Source organism: Acinonyx jubatus, chromosome A1, assembly GCF_027475565.1.
Source record: "Acinonyx jubatus isolate Ajub_Pintada_27869175 chromosome A1, VMU_Ajub_asm_v1.0, whole genome shotgun sequence".
Lineage (NCBI taxonomy): Eukaryota > Metazoa > Chordata > Mammalia > Carnivora > Felidae > Acinonyx > Acinonyx jubatus.
In genome coordinates, this window is record NC_069380.1 from 29081449 (window position 1) to 29100292 (window position 18844).

At 35.6% G+C, this 18844-nt stretch overlaps 1 protein-coding gene across 6 annotated transcripts in view; it reads left to right on the plus strand.

Annotated features, from left to right (window-relative positions):
• Positions 1 to 18250, plus strand: part of ELF1 (E74 like ETS transcription factor 1) — a 108094-nt gene extending 89844 nt beyond the window's left edge. For 4 of the 6 annotated variants that reach the window (XM_027064949.2, XM_015085432.3, XM_053216144.1 and 1 more), the window contains exons 5-9: positions 953 to 1120; positions 6204 to 6287; positions 6861 to 7053; positions 9232 to 9681; positions 16209 to 18250. In XM_027064949.2, the coding sequence (XP_026920750.1) occupies positions 953 to 1120; positions 6204 to 6287; positions 6861 to 7053; positions 9232 to 9681; positions 16209 to 16812 (1499 nt within the window). In that variant the 3' untranslated portion in view covers positions 16813 to 18250. The remainder of the gene's footprint in view (positions 1 to 952; positions 1121 to 6203; positions 6288 to 6860; positions 7054 to 9231; positions 9682 to 16208) is intronic. The other 2 variants (XM_053216145.1, XM_027064951.2) reach the window with 2 other exon arrangements.
• The last annotated feature ends 594 nt before the right edge of the window (positions 18251 to 18844 follow it).

Below are 18844 nucleotides of genomic sequence, written 5' to 3' on the forward strand. Positions count from 1 at the left end.
TATTTCTAAATCCATGTTCTCCTTTGAGCTCTTCTGACAAGAAAGTAGTCAAACTCATTAATTTATTAATTTAAGTCAATTATTACTAAATCAGTTTAAGATGTTGAATATTTTCTGTATGCATGACAATGCATTAGGCAATAATGTGATATACGAATGAACAGATACTATTTTTTCCTCCAGTTCACAGATTAATTTTGAAGATATTTATGTAAATAACTGTAAAAGCCAAAAATAAAGGCCATGGGAGGGATAGCAGCATGTTCTGGAAGGAAAGAGGACTCTGGTTGGAAATATCAGAGACAGGCTTTATGGAAGGAATTTTCTAACCTGGGATATAAAAGATAAGCTTTTAGTGGCTAGAGGGGATAGGGAAGGGCATTCAAGGTAGAATGGGTTGAGCCAGAGACACAGACCTGTAAAAAAGAGAGAAATGTTTGGATAAAAATGCTTTGGTTTAGCCGAAGTATAGCTTTGGTATAGCTGCCTTCTTGGTAGGCAGGAGATGAGATTGGAAAAGTAGGTTTGATCCAAATTGTACAAGCTTCACATGGCATGCTGTGGAGTTTGGGTTTTCTTATCTTTTTTCCCCTGTAAACTATGGGAAAATAAGTCAATTTTATTCTTCTTCTAATTTTCAGCATATAAAGTTTTATAGAATGAATAATATGGTCAAACCAGACTTGGGTTTCAGAGAATAACTTTAGCAGCAATGAGAAGAATGGAGAAGAGAAACAAGATTGACTGGTGATAGGAAGTCAGAGAAGGCATTGAATTAGTCCTGTCAAGCCTGGTCTGACTTAGAGTGTCTGATTTAGGACAGAAGAAATAAAAAGAGACTAGATTTCATGATTTTGTTTCTACTTTAATCTTCATAGAAACAGGAAATTATGTGATGAAATTATTTTGATAATACAAAGTTGATTATAATTAGTTATTTTATTTCCATTAGATAATAATATATTTAGTTCATCTGAAGATGACGTTGTTGTTGCCCCAATCACCCATGTATCCGTCACATTAGATGGGATTCCTGAAGTGGTGGAAACTCAGCAGGTTCAAGAGACCTATGCACACTCACCAGGAACATCGTCGCCAGAACAACCTAAGAGAAAGAAAGGTGGGTGGTTAATTTGTTTAGGGCAAACAGTCAAGTCTTGAAGTGGAATCTAAACATAATGTTTATTCAAGGATATTTCTACACCAATTAAAACTCACATAATAAAAAATGAGGGTACAAAACATAAAAGGTATATCTCCATATTAGATTCAATAAAAAATTAAAGCCTCAACCTTTTATCTAAACCCTTTTATCCAAACTCAGAAAGAGGTTGGTGTAAGGGAAGTTAGCTTCCTTCCAAAGGACATAGTTAGAAAAATCACTAGCATAGATTCCAATATAAGATTCCTGTGGGAAAAATAATGAATTGGAAATCAACAGGTAAGTAATTGAAGAGGAAAATGTTAGATTTTAATTAGATTTAAATTTTAAAGGGAGTTTTTAACTTTTCACGAATTTAGGACCATATCTGCATACTAAAGTCTGACACTCTTTCCATTTTATTGCCTTCTGATTCTACTCCAGCTTGTATAATATTTTGAGTTTAATATCTTGGTTAATCACCAACCACCCAGTAACTTAACTTCACATAAAAGTAAGGGTAAATCCAAGACCAAAACTGAAGAGGGAAATAGAAACACTAAGAATGAACTGACACTGAAGGGCTGAGACGTTATGTCAGTCTTGATGTCCAAGGCACTTGTGCATTCCCAGCCATACTTAACATAATTAACATAAAAGTGTACCCAGGCTGGTAATAACTTTGGGGTACCAGGCAAAAGCTCTTGTAAAACTGCTCTGGCAAGTCCTACATTTAACCTGAGCTGCACAGAATTTCCTCAAATAAAGCAAATAAAACAAATAAAGTTGAGGTGAGCTCACATTGCAGTATTAAGGAATACATAAGGAAGATAATTCCTGAATGAGAAGCAGAAGACATAGAATGAGTCTAGGATTACTTCTCTAAGAACTTAAGACAGTCGAATTATCAAATACGAACTTTCAGTGACTATGACTGCAATTATTAAGGCAAAAGAATGAAAAACAAAGTCAAAGAATGAGACTGTTAAAAAATACCGGGTGGAATGTCTTCTTCCATACAACATGGAATGACAGAACCTGGTTTGGCAATGATTTGGGGACAACAAAAGAAAAAATTGTAAGTGGGACTACATTAAACTAAAAAGCTTCTTCACAGCAAAAGAAACCATCAAAAAAATGAAAGGCAGCCTACAGAATTGGAGAAAATATTTGCAAGCCATATATCTGATAAGGGGTTAATATTCAGTCAGAAACACATAAAGAACTCCTACAACTCAATAGCAAAAAAAAAAAAAAAACTGATTAAAAAATGGTCAGAGGGCCTTGAATACACATTGAATAGACTAAAGAAGACGTACAGATGGCCAATAGGTACGTGAAAAGATGCTCAACATCACTAATTGTCAGAAAACTGCAAATCAAAACCACAATAAGCTGTCACCTCACACCTGTCACAGTGACTGTCATCAAAAAGGCAAGAGATAATGAGTATTGGCAGGGATGTGGAGAAAAAGGAACCCTTGTGCACTGTTGGTGGGAATGTAAATTGGTACAGCCACTATGGAAAACAGCACGGAGGTTCCTCAAAATGTTAAAACTACAAATAACCATATGACCTAGCAATCTTACACCTGGATACATATATTTAAAAGAAATGAAAATAAGATATCAAAACAATACCTGCATTCCCATGTTCATTGCACATTAAAAAACATAGGTGGACCTTGAGAGTATTATGCTAAGTGAAATAAGTCAGAGAAAGACAAATATTGTGTGCTCTCACATGTGGAATCTGAAATAGCCGAACTCCTAGAAGCAGAGAGAAAAACGATGGTTGCTAGGAGGAGGAAATGGGGAGATGTCAATGAAGGATATAAGCTTCTAGGTATAAAATGAGTATGGAGACCTAATGTACAGCGTGGTGACTTTGGTTAACAGTACAATATGTATTGTATATTTAAAAGTTGCTAATAGAGAAAGTTGCTAACATCTTAAATGTTCACACCCCCACAACTAAGTAATTATTATGTGAGGTGATGGTATATTAACTGACCCTACTGTGGTAATCATTTTACAACATAGAAGTGTATCACAACATTGCATTGTACATCTTAAAGATACACAATTATATGTCATTATATCTCAATAAAGCTGGAAAAAAATTTTAATTAAAAAATCTCCAGAATCTGGATTTACTTTCCTATTTAAACAACTTGAAAATACAGACAAAATGTATGAAAAAGTGCTATTAAAAAGTGGATATCAGTCAACAAAAGCAAGTGATCTCTGAGAAACAGGAAACAAATGAGGGTGAGCCCTATGATTACCCCACCTTACTGCATAGAGAATTTTTTTGTTTGTTTGGCTCGCTCTTTGTTTCCTCTTTTTCTCTTTCTTTTTTCCCTTCCTTTCTTTCTGTCTTTCTGTCTTTCTTTTTTCAGTTTGGCAATTTCTTAAAACATTTAATGCATGCTTAACATGTGACCCAGCCATTCTTCTATTGAGTGTTTACCCAAAATAAATGAAGCCATATGTTTATAGAAAAACGTATGCATGAATGAATGTTCTTAGCAATTTTCTTTGCAATAATATCTCCAAACTTGAAACAACCCAAATGTCTATCAACTGCTGATTAAATAAACAAATTTGTGGTATACCTGTACAATGAAGTAACACTCAGCAATAAAATAGAGTATACTATTGATACATACAACAAAAATGGATGAATCTCCGCATAATTATGCCAATTTGGAAAGAAGCCAGATTTTTTAATATATATGTTTCTATTTATATAAAATTGTGCAAACTGCAAACTAATATATAATGACAGAAAATATGTGAGTAGTTGGTTACCTTTGGATTGGGCAGAGTGGGAGAGGTAAGATGTAAGGCTTACAGAGGGGTACAAAGTACTTTTGGGAGGGAAGGGTATGCTCACTGTTTTGAACATAGTGATGATTTCACAGGTAAAAACATGTTGGAAGATACCGACTTATAGACTTTAAGCATATGCAATTTATTGTATATCTGTTATACTTTGTAAAGCTATTTTTAACGTGAAAGACTAACATCCTAATTAATAGTGGAAGACTGATGTCATAAGGAACCAAGTAGAACACATAATATATAGGTTAAACAGCAGATTAGTCACTGTTTAAAAGCATTAATGAGTTCCAGTATAGATCTGATGTAGAATAAAAAACATGAGAGTCAGAGATGTGAGGATTGAATGAAAAGGTCTACATGTTTGATCAAAGGTCCAGAAAAAGAGAATATGTAGAGCAAGAGGAGGCAGTATTCAAAGGTAATGACTGAGAGTTTTCCAAAGTGACATCCCAGCATGGTGAATCCTGAGTAGCATAACTAAAAGAAGTCCAGATCTAAATACATTATAGAAAAAAATGCAAAACACAGCACTCCCTTCGCCCCGCCCAAAAAAAGAAGAAAAGGAAGAAGAAAGAAGAAGAAGAAAGAACGAACTAACCAGAGGAGAAACTTGAAGAGGATTGATTTTTAGATTGGCAGCTTAGAAGCTCCCAGTAGAGGATGGGAGTGTTGGCTATCTTCAAAGTATTAAGAAGAAATAACTGTCAACCAAAAATTCTATACCCAACTAATGTATAACTCACATGAAGCTGTGCACATTGCCATCTTGAATAGTAAGGAAGCCAATGGAAAGGATGGGTATTGGATAGGTTTACTAACGGTCTCTGTCTTGACTGAAACTAGTGGTGAAAACAGTGGGAAGAAGAAAATGATATCAGAAAAGGTATGTAAATAGAAAGCATAAAATAAGAGGGTAGGAGGGATAGGAGCTAACTAATATTTCTAATATCTTCACTTCTAGTATTTGTTATCATTAACGTGGTCACCCAGAGGTGTCTGCCTCATGAATTGTTCTCTGCAGATTCCTGCAGTGATGGAAGTCACGATACCTGGCTGACTAGGTTTTATATTTATGCATTGAGAGGGGCCTGAAGAGTGACTTTGTGAGAGCAGGGGAGTTGGATGCTTAACCAACTGAACCACCCAGGCTCCTCAAAAGTGATCTGTTTTTGATCCTCTTATGCACCTTTAGAAGTTTTTCCTATTCAGCTTGGGGATGTGTTCTTAACTAACCTAATGACTTTATCTCTAGAATTCTGTTCTTCTAAGTTCTTGCTCTACATTGCACTAATCCGGAATTTACCCTTGTGACCTAGACCAGATAGAGCCTGAAGAATGTTGGGACAAAATATGCTAACTAAGGTGTCCATTTATGCTTAATCTTCATTGGTTTCTTATGTATAGAATGGTAATCTATTCGGACAGCATGATCATCTCAACCTAAATCTCAGGCAACATTGCCACCAAGTTGTGTTCCTAGAGAAATGGCAAAAGAAGATCACAAACAAGGCTTTAGAATAGTTGGTTGAGCCAGACTAAGGTTGCACAAACTACATTTAACACTGTTGGAATGGACTTGTTTAGAGATTGAATGAAGCATAACTATAATTTATATAATGTGCAAAACTGTTTTGTGTGAATTAAAAGAAATACAGAAAAATAAGATGATTAAAAATACATAGGAAAATAAAAATAGACTATGTGGTTCACCAAAATTTTGCCTCACATATTTTTCTATCTCTAAAGTTTTGGGACGTTTCTAGTATTTGAGAATTACGTGTATGCAGATGTGAGAAAAGCTAAAAGTCAATTTCTCCTACCATAAAAAGCTTATGTAACCAACAGACAAACTTGTATGGCTTATTTTTTGAGCCCCAGTCTTATCAACGTCAAGAATGTTCCCCCAGATTTTAAGAAAGCACTGTCAGTTTTGTTCCCTCGAAGACAAGATATAATGTTTTAAACTTAACCTCATTTTTATAAATGAGCTGATATATACATAAAGTGTTTGTGCTCTAACCTATGCTAATGATAAAATTTCACTGAAGTTATTTTCCTTTTGAGTAAATAGCATTTAGGAGACCATTATGTGTGATCCATGTATAAAGCATTAAAATTTAAGATAAATGACCAAATAGCATTTATAAACAGCTAAATTGTTCATTCTCTTTCACTTTTGAGGGCAAATACTTACACAGAGCTGTTCTGTTTTCAGGGAGAAAAACAAAACCTCCACGACCAGATTCCCCAGCCACTACGCCGAACATATCTGTGAAGAAGAAAAATAAAGATGGTAAGGGTAAGTACTATAATTTCCTTGTAATACTTATAGGTCAAGTAACACATTGCTTTAAAATATCTGCATTTTGTAAGGAAAAACTACCAGCTCTCTTGACTTATTGAAATGGATCTTATTGCTACCACATGCTTATAAAGTACAGTTGGCACTTTTCCATTCAAGAGATTTTTTTATGTACCTGTGTGTCCTTTCATTTAATAATGAGTCTCTTGGGAGAGTTCAGCCAGGTTAGCCTTTCAGTTCATAGACACTTTATAATACTGTTTTGAAGTTCTCATATTTTCATAACTGCTGCCCAAATATGAAAAAAATTAAGGTCAATCCATTTGATATAAAAAGAACAACTATTGAATGTTTTGTACAACTCTTTTTCACTGTTTTTCTTAGGTAATGGTTCTTAAAGAGGTAAGAAAAAATTCCTCTCAAAGTGTTTTTTTTTCTCCCTAAGTTATCAGAAATCTAATTGCCAAGATTGCTCTGTCCAGACATCTTACATAAGACTTTTAGTTGTGTTTAATTTTTCTCTTTCAAATGAAATTGTAATCAGTACAACAGAAATTGCTTTTGTTTCAGGAAACACAATTTATCTTTGGGAGTTTTTACTGGCACTGCTCCAGGACAAAGCTACTTGTCCTAAATATATCAAATGGACCCAGCGAGAAAAAGGCATTTTTAAACTGGTAGATTCCAAAGCAGTATCCAGGTTGTGGGGAAAGCACAAAAACAAACCTGACATGAATTACGAGACCATGGGAAGAGCTCTCAGGTACATGAAGCTTTTGTAGTTCGTTGTGTTAAGAATATTATTTCCTAAATACTACAAAGTAGGTAACTTCTAAAAAGTTAGAGGATTACAAAAATGGTGAATTTTATTATTGAATTACTAAAACCACACAACTTACAGAAATCAGTATGTATTTAGGGGTGCCTGGGTGGTTCAGTTGCTTAAGCATCTGACTTGTGGTTTCAGCTCAGGTCGTGATCTCACAGTTCCTGAGTTTGAGGCCCAGGTCAAGCTCTGTGCTGACAGTGCGGAACCTCAAACCTGCTTGGGATTCTCTGTCTCCCTCTCTCTGCCCCTCCCCTTATGCATGCATTCATTCTCTCCCTCTCTCCCTCCCTCCCTCCCTCTCTGTCTCTCTCTCTCTCAAAAAAAAAAAAAAAATCAGTATGTATTTAAATTGAAATCTGACTCCAATCTAGGAAAATGTTTTCCTTCAAAAAAAATTTTTCATGCAAATAACAGACAGTTTCCTTATAAAGGGACTAAAAAATGCAAACCATCAACAGAAATTTAAATTGACCACAGGAGTCATATGTTTGGAGCCATTAAACTTGAATTCAGCACAAAGTTAACAAATAGTGGTAATGCAGGTACTTAATAAGAGGGTGCATTTTTATTTATTTTCTTTAATTTTTTTTTTTAATGTTTATTTGAGAGAGAGACAGAGTGTAAGTGGGGGAGGGTAGAGAGAGAGGGAAACACAGAATCCGAAGCAGGCTCCAGGCTCTGAGTGTCAGCACAGAGCTTGATGTGGGGCTTAAACCCACAAACTGTGAGATCATGACCTGAGCCAAAGTTAGATGCTTAACTGAGTGAGCCACCCAGGCGCCCCAAGATTTTAAATGTAAATCTCAGATATGATCTATATACCTGAATAAATGCTTCAAGAATAATGTTAGATACTGTGAAATTTTGAACTAGGGTATCATTTTATTCTTAAGCTCACTATTAGTTTGTTTTTTCTGTGCTGTCTCTCTCTCAAGATACACATCTATTTGAGAAAGATTTACCAGAAGTAGCAATCATCGTGGTGCCTGGGTGTCTCGGTTGGTTAAGTGTCAGACTTTGGCTCATGTCATGATCTCAGGGTTCATGGGTTCAGGCCCCACTATGGGCTGTCTGCTGTCAGCACAGAGCTCACTTTGGGTCCTCTGTCTCCCTCTGTGCTCCTTCCCTGCTCTAATTCCTGCTCTCTGAGATGGAGACGGAATCCCAAGCAGGCTCCACAAGGCAGTACAGAGCCCAACGCAGGGCTCCAGCCTGTGAACCATGAGATCATGACCTTTACTGAAACCAAAAGTCAGACACTTAGCCAACTGAGCCACACAAAGCCCCTAAATTCTTGAGGTTTGTAGTAGATTTGAGTATTCCGGCAAGTTGGAAGAAGGGGAGATGAAAAGTGAACTAGATAGTTCACTGTATAATCCATATACTTTATCAACAATCTCCTCATCAGAACTGGTTTTAGGTTTAGTTGGCAATAAGGGTTTTTCTATGTAAGTATGTGTGTTTTATATATATTTAGAAAAGAATGTGTTTGGGGCACCCGGGTGGCTCAGTCAGCAGGGCGTCCAACATTGGCTCAGGTCATGACCTCGCTATTTCATGAGTTCAAGCCCCATGTTGGACACTGTGCCGACGGCTTGGAACCTGGAGCCTACTTCCAGGTTCCAGAGAGCCTCCCTCTCTCTCTTTCCCTGTCTGCTTGTGTTCTCTCTTTATGTCTCGCTCTCAAAAATAAATAAACACTAAAAAAAAAAAAAAGAGAGAAGGGGCCCCTGGGTAGCTCAGTTGGTTAAGTGTCAGACTTTGGCTCAGGTCATGATCTCATGGTTCGTGGATTTGAGTCCTGCATCAGGCTCTGTGCTGGCAGCTTGGAGTCTGGAGCCTGCTTTAGATTCTGTCTCTGTCTCTCTTCCCCTCCCCTACTTGTGCTCTCTCTCTCAAATATAAAAACATTAAAAACAATTTTTTTTAAAGAAAACAGTATGTTTAATTATACTTTCTTATATAAAGTAACTACCCTTCATTTTGAAATTCTTCTCCCACTTGTTTCCAACTTGAGACTTCTGTTATTAGGGAATTTTTAATGTTGTTGAATATCATTTTAATTTATGTTTAATTGAATAAAATATTGATAAAATTGTCTGCTTTGAATAGGTACTATTACCAAAGGGGTATTCTGGCAAAAGTAGAAGGTCAGCGCTTGGTGTATCAGTTCAAGGAAATGCCAAAAGATCTTATTTATATAGATGATGAGGATCCAGGTTCCAGCATAGAGTCTTCAGATCCATCACTGTCTTCAACAACTACTTCAAGTAGGAGCCAAGCAAGCAGATCGAGAGTATCCTCAAGTCCAGGGATAAAAGGAGGAGCCACTACAGTTCTAAAGCCGGGAAATTCTAAAGCTACAAAACCCAAAGATCCTGCAGAAGCTGCACAGCCATCAGAAGTTCTGAGGACAGTGCAGCCCGCACAGTCTCCATATCCTACCCAGCTCTTCCGGACTATTCATGTAGTACAGCCAGTACAAGCTGTCCCAGAAGGAGAAGCAACCGTAACCAGTAGCATGCAGGATGAAACATTAAATTCTTCCGTTCAGAGTATTAGGTGAGAAAACTATAAAGTTATTGATGCATTTCATTATGTGATGTTTCTGACCAGAGAGCCATTATTAGTTAAATACGTTAGGATTCAGAAGTGAGAATAAAAATTGTATTGATTTCAAGCTAGAAATCTTATTCAACAGATTGTTTTCAGCAGCAGATGACATCAATCCTGATTCTATCAGTGATTCCTTGTTTTTAAACTTTGACATTACTTGATGTTATTCTATTAAGTCTAGTCTACTGTACCTTTGTACGATTGGATTGATCCATACAAGAAGCAATCCACATATTAGAAACTCCAGAGAATGGTTTCAGACCTTCCTTTCAAAGTCAGAAGCTGTAAAAATTTAACACAAATTGACAATCATGACCTTCTGGAATATAGTGAGTTCGAAGAAACAACATTACTCCTTGAGAAGATCTTATCACGGAGCAGTTTTAAAGTTCAAAGAGGCCAAGAATCTAATTTTTTGGGCTTTTAGAGTAGCAAAAGTTGGAAAAATAGTTTTATAGCAATAAAATCAAATTTATCTCATAACCCCGGGAAAGATGAAACAACAAATTGATCAAGAAAACCCTGTCTGCTTTAAACTGGTCTTTTGCAGCATTTGGGACTGGTCTCATTGATGTATAATGGGGAAAAAGAGGAAAGGCAGAAAATTAGATGGACATTTTAACATTCTCTTTTTCTACCGTCATGAATTTCCAGAATGTGAATTACAATAAAATATAGGAGCCCGTCCAAATACAATAAAAATGATTCTTTGATTATTTTTATTAGCTGACTTCAGTCTTAACATTTGTATATTCCTGAATATAAATGCTGGATTTTTGTTCAGTTGATCTTGAGGTAAGAAGCATTACCCAGAGTCAAGACAGAGTTAGATGTTTTAGTCTTCCTTGTATGGTCCATTTAAACTTGTGGCATCGTGAAAATTGACTTGCAAGGAGTAGAAAGGTTACATTTGTCCCATTTTAATTGGACGGGAAGGATCAGTCTTTCACTGTTATTAAAGGAGTACTTATTTATCTATTTTCTTTTTAATGTTTTATTTTCCTCTACGTCCTATTGGTTTTGTGTGATAACTGAGTATCTAGTTGGAAGTACGTGATTCCTCCCATTGGTTTCTAGGCTCTGTCGTCTTATCATTGTGTGTATTCGTGTTAATAGGAAACATCCAATAGTCATAAGCTAATCACTAGGACCCCCTTCGTGGAGTGATTCAGTTATTTTTTAGCATCTTTTTTTTATACCTTGAGAATAAAAACAAATCCCCCCACCTTGCAATAAAAAAAGTCCACAGAACTCTAGCTCTGATGGATATGAAATTGTGATACTGTATTGGATACTTTATTACTCTGAATGTCAATTTCTGAATAATACTCAGTGCTAGATATTAAAATGCTATAATTACACTCCTTATCCATGATTTGCAAACTGTCTTTTGGTGTACTTTTCCGAATTTTCATTTCTAAGGTCCCTGATTGTTCTGTGGACTCCCTGCCTGCTTCCTGCCTCCAGTATTTTTTCTCTGGAGTCCAACCTGTTATATAAGACTACTAGTCACAGCTTTGCTATGCTACTTTCTTGCAACTTTTGTTAGATTCATGTTGCACACAGACTGCAGTTAAATTTCTGGAGCTCCGCTACCAGCTCTCACTTCTCTGCTCATGATTCCTTCCTTGCCTTCCACAGTTAAAGCTGACTGCTTGTGTGCAGTGCAGCTCAATCTGGGACTTGAACCAGGTGTTTCAGTTGACTTTAATGCTCGTCTCCTCCTATACATGTAACCCTGCAGGAGCCACATTTTATTCATTGTCCTTCTGCTTAACATAGTCTCTATCACATAACACCCCTTCAGATTTATAGATTTTATTTTGAAATAGTGTATATATTCATTCTTATCTCCTCTCGGAATAATGAGTTCTCTAAGTGTACTGCTTATATAATGAAGAAATTAAAAACTAACTTTTCAGAGTTTAAAACATACTTCCTTATTGAATAAATCATTTTCTATTTATATGTATATATATACACACTTTCTTTTTTTATATATATACACACATTCTTAATCATTCCTTTGACTTTAAAAAAAATTGTTCCCACATTTGGTTGTATCTTTTATTTGTATCTCTCAAAAATCCTACTTATTTTAAAGCAGTTAAGCCTCTAATGGAATGCATTTTATTCCCTGAAATTACTGGATGTGTTAAGGCCAAAGTTAATGAATAATGAATATAATTACTCCGGTTTTGCTATTGTTCTTTTCCATTATATAGAAAGAAAGAAAAGGTGTTAAGTAAATTTCAAGCAAATTATGCATATTACTCTGAAATTTTAATGCATTATTAGAATCATTTTTCATTAGATTATTTCCTTATTTAGTGATTTCTTTATTTTTTATTTGTATTTTTTATAATTACCTGAACTTTTCATCATGAAAAATTTCACAATATTAACAGGCTGAAATAGTACAATGAACACCTGGATTCACAGTTTAAATCCACATATTCACATATTTAAATCCACCTGGATTCACAGTTGATAGCATTTTGCTCTATTTGTTTTCTATTTCTACCCTTTTTCATGCTTGGTTATTTGTCAAGTAAGTGGACATCATTATGACATTTTATTTCTAAACATTTCAACATACAGTTCTTAAGAATAGAGAGGTTTTCCTAAATAACTGTCGTATTATTACTCCTAAGTAAAATAGCAGTAATTTGGCTACATTTTTCTTAATTTTATAACTACTTATTAATAAAAACAAAGACCACTTAAAGATCTGTAGCTAAGAGAAAATGGAATATATAGGACTTAAAATTATTAAAAATTAAATAAAAAGGGGGGGGGCGTCTGGGTGGCTCAGTCGGTTAAGCGTCCAACTTCAGCTCAGGTCATGATCTCACGGTTAGTGAGTTCGAGCCCCACATCAGGCTCTGTGCTGACAGCTCAGAGCCTGGAGCCTGCTTCAGATTCTGTGTCTCCCTTTCTCTCTGCCCCTCCCCCACTCATGCTCTGTCTCTCTCTCTCAAAAATGAAAATAAACATTAAAAAAAAATTTATAGGACTTAGAATATTCAGTGAATATATCAATAAGAACTGACATTTTCAAAGCACTCTCTGTATTTTATACGCTTTCCATATATTAATGTCTAATATCCTAACTTATCAATGAGATATAGGTAGTATTATTCCTATTTTACAGATGAGGAAGCCAAGGCCAGGAGAGGCCAAGGAACCTGGTCACATCTAGTAAGTGGTGAAGACAGTGTTTTAATGAAGAAGTTTAGTCCAAAGCAGTGAGCTCATGATTTGCCACCCTGCCTGTTGAGTCACATGATTCTCATGAATTACCAGTCATTTACAATGAAGTAACAACATGTTTTTTCTTTTCTCAGTTTTTCCTTTGCTCATATCTTTTTATCTCACATAATTTCATGTATGTCTGTTGAAATCTATTAAGCTTTTCTAAATGATTTATGGTATATGTGCTCAGTTTTTACTCTGCTTTAATTTTATATGTGCTTTAATTTTGACTCTGGCTTCATGTTATTTAAAGAAGCTACAACAAAAGTAAACCTCTGGTAAAATATTTTCCTGAACTTGTCCCTTGATAAATTTGCAAGTCCACATACCAACCTAACATAATTTTTTTCTCTGTAATATTTATTCAAGCACCAGTAGTTTGTCTTAGGGTCTTTTAAATCACTTAGCCTCAAAAAAATGTATAATGTGCAAATTATCTTAAAAGCAAAGTAATGGAGTAGGAAGACTATAGGCGTAACTTTCCAGCCCTTCAACCTTGTCAATTATTAGATGTGACATTGAATTGGATTAATTAACTATTCTGAGTCTGTTTCCTCATCTCTAAAATAAAGGTGATCTTAACAGTTAATGGTGTTACAGGTGATCATAACAGTTAAATGACATTTCCTTGACATCTAAGTAGATATGCAATAAGAACTAAATGTTACATTGTATACCTTTCTTAGTCTCAGAAAGTTTGAGGAATTTTAAATTACCAGTATATACCAGTGGTTACAAGCAGTGTAGGAAATTTTATAAAGTAGTTAGCTGTAACATAACCTTTGTTATATAATATAAACCAGACACAACTGACAGTTTAATCATTAACTAAGAAAAAAATAATTAAAATTTTCTGTGGTTGGGAAAAGACTGCATGATATTTTCCCTTTAATCTCTGAATTTTTGTATTAGTGAAAATCACTTATTTTAGAATTTGTTCAAATAAGCCAGTATATTTACATTATATATATATAAATGAGTATATATATTTTCCGGCAGAGGACAGTCAGGTGTTTGGAGAAAAGGATATCTTTTTCTAGTTTGAACAAAAGCATTGAAAGTCTGGTGGTAGCCCTGGTTAGCAATATGGAAAATTTCCAAGTACGTTATTGCTTGTGCCACACCTGAATGAGGAAAAGAGGAAAAAGGAGTTGTGTATTAAAGGTGTGTAACTGCCCACAGTTTAAAGATAGAAAAGACAGTATTCATCTTTAGCTGAATTTATTTGGGACTGAAGAAGTGGCAGTGTGTTGTAACGGGCAAGCACAAAGGTCTTGCAGCAGTTGGCCTCTTTTCTTATATAGCTGGTCACCTTATGCAAGCTGTTCACTCTCTTTGTGCATTAATTTTTTATATGTAAAATGGGGATAATAGAACTTACAGGGTGGCAAGGCTGTACATATTTATAGATACTATCTGTGTGCTTACTATATGCCATGTACTGTCTTATTTACATGTACATGGCCATGAACTCTTGTCATGGGGAGCCCTTAATTTAAGAAATGATATCTGGCTATAGGGTCAGTTAATATACCCAGGCTCCAAGATACCCACCCAAGATACCCTGATTCAGGTAGGCAAGGGGAAGAAGGAAGAACAGTGTATTTTGGAAAAGCTGCCTGGATCACAAAGTTATTCTGTATCCTTCCAACTCTTTTCTTGCCTGCCAATATTATCAATATATCTGGCCTTTATTTCTAGTCATAGCCTGTCCACCTATTAAATCTTCATTACCCGGCTCATATTCTCCTCTAACTCCATCCTTCAAAAGAGCTGCTAACATCCTGCTCTAGACTGATTGTCACAGAGGCGGCTTGGTTGGAATCTGAACTTGGAAATCAGAATCCTACCACAGTGGGTAGGATCTAGTCGTCCTGTGTCATTCCACTTGCTTTGAACTTCTCTTAAGCTGCACTGAGTTTTCTTTTCCTATGTCTACCTAGCTAACCCATTTGTTTTCTCCAGAATTTTATTTCTCACATATGTAACAAGCCACATAACTGTAACATATAAAATTTGCCTATAAAAATCTGTGTGCAATGATTAACATTTGGGTGGTGGGCACCAGCCTAGCTGTTGACCATTTGAAGTAGCAGTCATCTATCTTCTGTATAATAGCTTCATAGAATTAAGAGGAAACAGTTGAGATCAGATGCTGAGTGTTTTCAGCTGTGCTTGTTTTATATTAACAAAGGCCATAACAATAATTTTCACACCAGTGAACTTTTAAAATTGGATTGACTCACAATATCATTAACAACCTTATGTAAGCTTGATGTACATTAAAGGATTTTATGTTAAAGATTATTTGAGCTGAGAAAACTGCTGAAACATGCTTCCATTTATTTTTGCCAAAGCTTGCCCTTATTGTTTGCTCTCAATGCCAACCTAAAGAACCCCCATGAGTTCATTATATTCATGACTCGTTTTATGTAATACAATATGAACTGTGAACTATTAAATTTCTTCTTATAGTTCTGTTCAATATACATTTAAGACTGAGTTTTTTTTTTTAAATTGAGCATTTTCCCTCTATATATAGAGAAACAGGTTGAAAACAATTACAATCCTATGAAATCTGGTAATTGTGGATGAACATGTGGATGATATTATCCCTCAAGTATTAAAAATAATGAGAGTGAATCTAATACATTTGTTTGAAAATACCTAATTTTCTTGGGGTGCTTGGGTGGCTCAGTTGGTTAAGCATCTGTTTCTTGACTTCAGCTCAGGTCATGATCTCATGATTTGAGTACGAGTCCCGCATGTGGCCCTGCACTAGCAGTATGGAGCCTGCTTGGGATTCTCTGTCTCCCTCTGTCTCTGCACCTCCCCTGCTCATGCTTGTGCTCTTGCTTGCTCTCTCCAAAAATAAACTTAAAAAAAAATAAAATTTCTAATTTTCTTTCAGGCAGTTCATAATAACTTCTTTGCCAAGCATTTTGATATCCTCCTCCTTCCCCAACAAAATTGCTTCCCCATTTGTGTTAATGTGGCACTTTGTACAGCAGATGGTATCATAGTTAATGGCATGAGAGTTTTGTGTTGGACATTCCATTATAATACAGGGTCTGGTATGATGTTTATGTTGTGTTGAAAATACAGGGAGTAGCATTTGAAATGTATAACTCATATTTTGTCAAAATGACTTCAAATGTTAAAAAAGTTTTCAGTTGTGTAGAATATGCTGATTTTCTTTTATTTCATAATCTCAATAGGACTATACAGGCTCCAACCCAAGTTCCAGTGGTTGTGTCTCCTGGGAATCAGCATTTGCATACAGTAACACTCCAGACAGTGCCAATCACAACAGTGATAGCCAGCACAGATCCATCATCAGGTGCTGGATCTCAGAAATTTATTTTACAAGCCATTCCATCCTCACAGCCCATGACAGTACTGAAAGAAAATGTCATGCTGCCGTCACAGAAGCCAGGCTCCCCTCCTTCGATTGTCTTGAGCCCTGCCCATGTACAGCAGGTACTTACTAGCAATGTTCAATCCATTTGCAACGGAACCGTCAGTATGGCTTCATCTCCGTCCTTCAGTGCTACTACTCCTGTGGTGACCTTTTCTCCTCGAAGTTCACAACTTGTTGCTCACCCACCTGGCACTGTAATCACTTCGGTTATCAAAGCTCAAGAAACAAAAACTCTTATACAGGAAGTAGAGAAAAAGGAAGTTGAAGATCATTTGAAAGAAGACATTGAGAAGACTGAGCAACAGCCACAGCCTTATGTGATGGTGGTATCCAATTCCAATGGATTTGCCTCTCAGGTAGCTGTGAAACAAAATGAATTGCTGGAACCCAACTCTTTTTAATTAATATACCAAAGGAATTATGGATGATTGCTTTTTAATTGAACATTTCCAGTTGTATTCAGACTGATTCTAAGATAAATTCTACAGATGTTCCTAATTTTGTAGTTAATTGTTAAAAATATTAATTTAGAGTTAATTTTGACTTTGTTAGATGAGGGAAGGTACCCAAGTGTTTCTCTTTGTTGTGCAAATGTTTCAGAATTCAATTGTGAAGGAACAGGCATTTTATACTATGAAGACATCCTTTTCAGATTTTTTTCAGTTGCTATACCATAAGCATTTTTTAAGTTTCTTTTTTAATTTTACATGGTATTAGTTTTTCTGATTCTTTTGTAAATACAGTACTTATATACAAGGCAACAGGAGATTTGTATAGGAACCATTTTCATTCCATTTGCGTAACTTAAAGTCTTGACCCTTTCAAATGCAAGACACCTATTTTATACTTTGTTAAAATTATGATTTCAGTTAGATTGACTTTAGTTGGTTGCACTGTATAAGGAACTATGAAGATGTAGAAAACAACATTAAAAATTGAAAGTTGCCCATGATACGGCTGAACCTGTTTCAGAAGCAGGATAGTATAAAAGCATCAGCCTAAGAGTGGCTTTTCTGCTAATTAGTTGTGTGATGTTGGGCAAAGCCACTGGATCTTTTGGGGCCTCAGTTCTCCCATAAAAGGAAGGGATATGTTGGATTAGATGAGATGATCTTCAGGCTCCTTTCTGGTTCTAAATTTAATGATTCTAGCTCCTATATTTTAAAGTTATATCAACTAAAACATTATCAGCTTATTTCTTAATGTAAATATGGCTAACATATTGCAGAAAAATAACTGGCCCTACAACCTGCAAAATTCATTCTTCTGTTATCTGTAAGATCTGCTATGAATCTGAATTCTTCCTAAATACTGTGTTCATTAACTTTTTAGGCCACTGTGTACCGTGGCCCATCAGTAAACTTACACTGCTGAGTGCTAAATGATGTACTGCCATTCTGAAAGAGTCAAGGCTCTTTCTTAAGGGCCCAGAAAGCAACCACACCTTGGGCTCATCTGGCTGAGTAGTCAGTTGCTATAAAAGCATAATTGCTTTATATTTTGGATCATTTTTTTATTGGGAGTTGGGGGGGTTGCGTACAAAGATAATATACATATATATCTGAGTCTCGGAAATGAAATAGTTTTTAGATTACTTTTCAACTGTAAATAATGTACATTTAATTTCACAAGAAAAATTGTTTTCTGCAAATTTTCTAGTACAGCAAAGGAGAAACTTTTGTAGATGAAAAAAATCATGTTTAGAGGTCTCTTGTTCTATGTTTTCATATTACAGAGTGAATTTGTATTTAAGCAAAAATTTAAATTTTGGAAGCCTCTAAACGTTTTTGTATCTTTAATTGGTTTATTATTAAATAAATCATGTAAAAATTCTCAGTGTTTGTGTTTTCAAGCAATTATTTCTTAAGAAGAAGAAGTATACAGAAAATGTTGTTGGTATTTGCAATTCTATTAAGTATTCGTATAATAAGCTCCATCGGTCAGATTAGAATTGCTGAATGCAGTTCCTCCTCTCACTTTTCCTTTCTGCTATGCCAGATGGCAGCTTCTACATGGCACACGTGGATTGCCAAGCTCTATAAATTAGAAAACAATAAAATTTTCTTAGCAATAATATTCAACACACTCTAAAAAACAAGTTCTGGGGCGCCTGGTGGCTCAGTTGATAAGCATCTGACTTCAGCTCAGGTTATGATCTCACGGTTCGTGAGTTCGAACCCCGCATCGGGCTCTGTGCTGACAGCTCAGAGCCTGGAGCCTGCTTCGGATTCTGTGTTTCCCTCTCTCTCTGCTACTCCCCCACTCACACTCTGTCTCTCAAAAATAAATAAACATTAAAAAATTAAAAATAATAAATAAAAAACAAGTTTTCTAATTAGAAATCAGATCAGTTAATTGTTAAACTTAGAAAACATAGAACCAGAAAAAGAGAAGAAAATTAAAATCTCAATGCAATACCCCTGTACCTAGTAG